Source organism: Lactuca serriola, chromosome 3 (assembly GCF_051521515.1).
Source record: "Lactuca serriola cultivar US96UC23 chromosome 3, Lser_US96UC23_V15, whole genome shotgun sequence".
NCBI classification, from domain to species: Eukaryota; Viridiplantae; Streptophyta; class Magnoliopsida; order Asterales; family Asteraceae; genus Lactuca; species Lactuca serriola.
The window spans coordinates 159,380,386-159,383,635 of record NC_136410.1 but is presented as its reverse complement, the minus strand read 5'-3'; the positions used below and the strand labels follow the sequence as shown (position 1 = coordinate 159,383,635).

General features: G+C 30.7%; 1 protein-coding gene across 3 annotated transcripts; it reads right to left on the bottom strand.

Annotated features, from left to right (window-relative positions):
• Positions 1-645: 645 nt before the first annotated feature.
• LOC145093303 (uncharacterized) lies at positions 646-3,011 on the bottom strand. Of its 3 annotated transcripts, XM_079031394.1 has the most exons (8): positions 2,899-3,011; positions 2,453-2,521; positions 1,809-2,333; positions 1,638-1,719; positions 1,474-1,540; positions 1,230-1,391; positions 1,085-1,145; positions 646-900 (listed from the first exon to the last, which is right to left on the bottom strand). In XM_079031394.1, the coding sequence occupies exons 3-8, from the start codon at positions 2,242-2,244 to the stop codon at positions 746-748; spliced, it is 963 nt and encodes a 320-aa protein (XP_078887520.1). In that variant the 5' UTR covers positions 2,245-2,333; positions 2,453-2,521; positions 2,899-3,011; the 3' UTR covers positions 646-745. The 3 variants fall into 3 exon arrangements, with proteins under 3 accessions (XP_078887520.1, XP_078887519.1, XP_078887521.1); XM_079031393.1 differs by lacking the exon at positions 2,453-2,521 and having other exon boundaries at positions 2,899-2,993; XM_079031395.1 differs by lacking the exon at positions 2,453-2,521 and having other exon boundaries at positions 1,085-1,142; positions 2,899-2,993.
• Positions 3,012-3,250: the final 239 nt, after the last annotated feature.

Sequence of the window (3,250 nt, the reverse complement as noted above, 5' to 3'; positions counted from 1 at the left end):
GGTTGAGTTTACGGCCGTAAACCCATTTATGGCCCATGTTATCCGGCCCATGTTCTCCAAGTATAAATATAGGTGTTAGGGTGAGGAGTAGAGATTGATGAACCCTAGAGAGTTTACGGCCAGAGAGACAGAAGAACTATTGTGTGTTAGTGTATGTGAATCTCTTGTATCTGGATCATCATTCTATTCATTAATACATTGAGATTCATCATCTACTTCTTCACTTTCTCTTCTATTTGATATGACTTCATCCATTTGATTGGGATTACGCACCATCAAACGGATCTGATTGATACACAGGCTAATTAGGGACTTACATTATTTTAACACACAAACATATATATATATATATATATATATATATATATATATATATATATATATATATATATATATATATATATATATATCTTAAAATTTTCAATAATTATTCACGAAATAAAACCATTGTATGTTTTTCAATTTTTATGTTTTTACATGTATCTAATTGTATTATATATTTCAATCAACTTATGATTTTAACTTATAATTTTGATATATATAATTTTTTTCAAAATATTTCTATATGAATTCGGACAATTGTATGCCCGAAAACAAATAGCCCAAACCAAATAACCGAAATCAACCAGTTTCAACACAACCACATCAAAATATAACTTTGTTACAGTCAGTGATAACAAAATTATGTCCAAATTTATCCATTTCATTTCAAAAAAAAATTTATGAATCCAAATTTTTTTTATTATTAAGATACATCTTTAAGAACCTTAGAGTAAAAGGCCCAACGTGGGCTTCTTTTATCAATGGCATTTTGACCAAATGGATGTTGCTCTACATACGTCTTTACATTTTCAGTGGTCCCCACACCTTCCAAATAAACCCTAAGATCTCCATTAGGACCTGCAACAAGTACAACTTTAAGCATTGTACTTTTTTTTTTTTATTTCAAAAATCTAACCAATTATATTCCTTATATTCTTGTACTTTCCAATTTTTTTTTTCTTATTAAATCATTATACTTTAAAATTTTTACCTTATATTATACTAGGTAAATTTGAAGAATTGAAGTATTGTTGTTTCTCACCTAAAGAGTTGTCATTTGTATCCTTGTAGGTGTAAGAAAAAGGAAAGACTCCGGTATCCTTCTAAAAGATAAACAAAAGTAATTAAAAAAATCGTAATTTTTTATAAAAAAAATGTTAAATTAAATAAAAGGGTGATTGACTTACGGGATTTAGTAACGCTTTATATGGAGAATCATCCAACAATAATGTATTTGATTCATCATAAAATTCAATTTTTTCCCAAATCTTCTTGACTTCCTTAAAAACTATGAACTTATGTACGTTTTCAAGGCTCCTAGCACTTGAATTTGTGCAATGTGACAAATCCTAGAAGAATAAAAATATAAATTGAGTGAATTGACGATATTGCCCTTGATAAAAAAAAAATATATAACTAAAGAACACTTACCCAAAGAAACAACAACTTCTTCTTTAAATCTCCTAACAAATAATCAACCACAGGGTCTAGAACTTTCCTGTTTGTAATTCCATGAGTAAATCAAACAGGAATAAAATCTATAAATTTAATAATTTTAAATTATTATTTATTACTTATTATTTATTTATTAATACCTTGTTCTTGATGACCAAATTGCAACATCAAATCTTTGGAAGCAAAATCTTAAAAAGTCATCCAAAAAAGGTCTCTTGAATACTACATAATAAAAAGGATAATAAATTAAATTACCATAAAAAGATATTTTTTACCTTAATTAGTAATTAGTAAAAAGGATAAAATCTTACTTGCTCTTCTTGAAATATTTTTATCTGATTTGAGATCTTTTGGAGGGGGAGAAACGATATCTGCTAGCAATCCATTTACATCAAGAATCAAAAGCTTTTTTGCTGACGTGGCAACATGAGTTTTCATGATTTGGATTCCATTAAGGTAGGAATAATCAATGAGGATTTGTATGCTACCAATGATGAGTTTTTCAGGATGAGATTTAGTGATAATTGTATCCATTTGTGTAGGAAGATCTTGAATTGATGAAGTATTATCATTCAGATTCAAAATGACACATTTACCCTTTGCTTTTCTCCTTTTTCTCTTTCGTGATGCTTCTTGACTTGCAGTGTTAGCAACATTGGTGAGTTGACTGAGTTCTGTGTACTCTTCTCCTTTTGTGACCATTTTACCCTTGAGAATATCTGAGTAACTTTCTGCTTTTAGCACCATTGTTTGTATCTTCAATTTTGAATTTAATTCCCCTTTTTGTGATTTCTCAGCTTATTCTAGGCTTCATCGATTTCCATTAATGGAAAAGACTGAACAATATTAAACAACAAAATCAATACTAAGATGTGCACAAGTGATAACTAAGAACCCTAATTTCCCATTTCAACGATAATCAATCACAGCATTCTCGATCAAAGAAATTCATCACCTTCTGGATTTCTCCTTCCATTGCGATAACGAGTCCGTTTATGTTGATTGTCAAACAGAGTGATTTCAGCTACGAATAAAATTTTACCTTAACATCAACATAGAACTTTACGCTCCATAAAATCGACGGAGGATAAACAAAATCGATGACGAAATCAAGCTAAAAACGTAGTGTCGGAGTTGAAACGAATCAATCTTAACATCAATTTAAAATCTTAGCTTCCGCATGCATAAAGAGTGGAATTTACAGCGATTTGTGTTCCTAAAATTATACCTAACTAGCTCATACATCGGTCGGAGTGAAAATCATCGGAAAGACGGAAAGGAATACGAAAAAGCGAAACAGAACATCACAAATGAACATCGCATAAACGATAACATGAAACAAAAGGATAATTATCGGCGATTTCGATGGAAATGCAGAGATTGAAGGAAGAGAATTCATACCTCTCGATTTGTAGATGCGAAAACTCTTCGTCTTCGTCAACCTTTGTAGTCTACGAACATATGTTTATAAAAAGTCTCGTTCGTGATACTACAAGTACAAGCCTAAAACAGCACGCTAAGTCGCTCAAGCTGGGTTTATATACCCTCACCCCCGACACGCCACCCACCAACTCATTTTGAAAAAGAAATATATAAAAAAAAAAAAAAATAAGAGTAAATTACACGAATGGTCCCTATGGTTTGGGTAATTGCATACTTTGTCTCTAACTTATTTTTTTAACTTGGAAGGTCCTGCTATTTGTTTTTGTTACGTGTTTGGTCTCTACTGTTTTGTTTTGTTACGCGTTTGGTC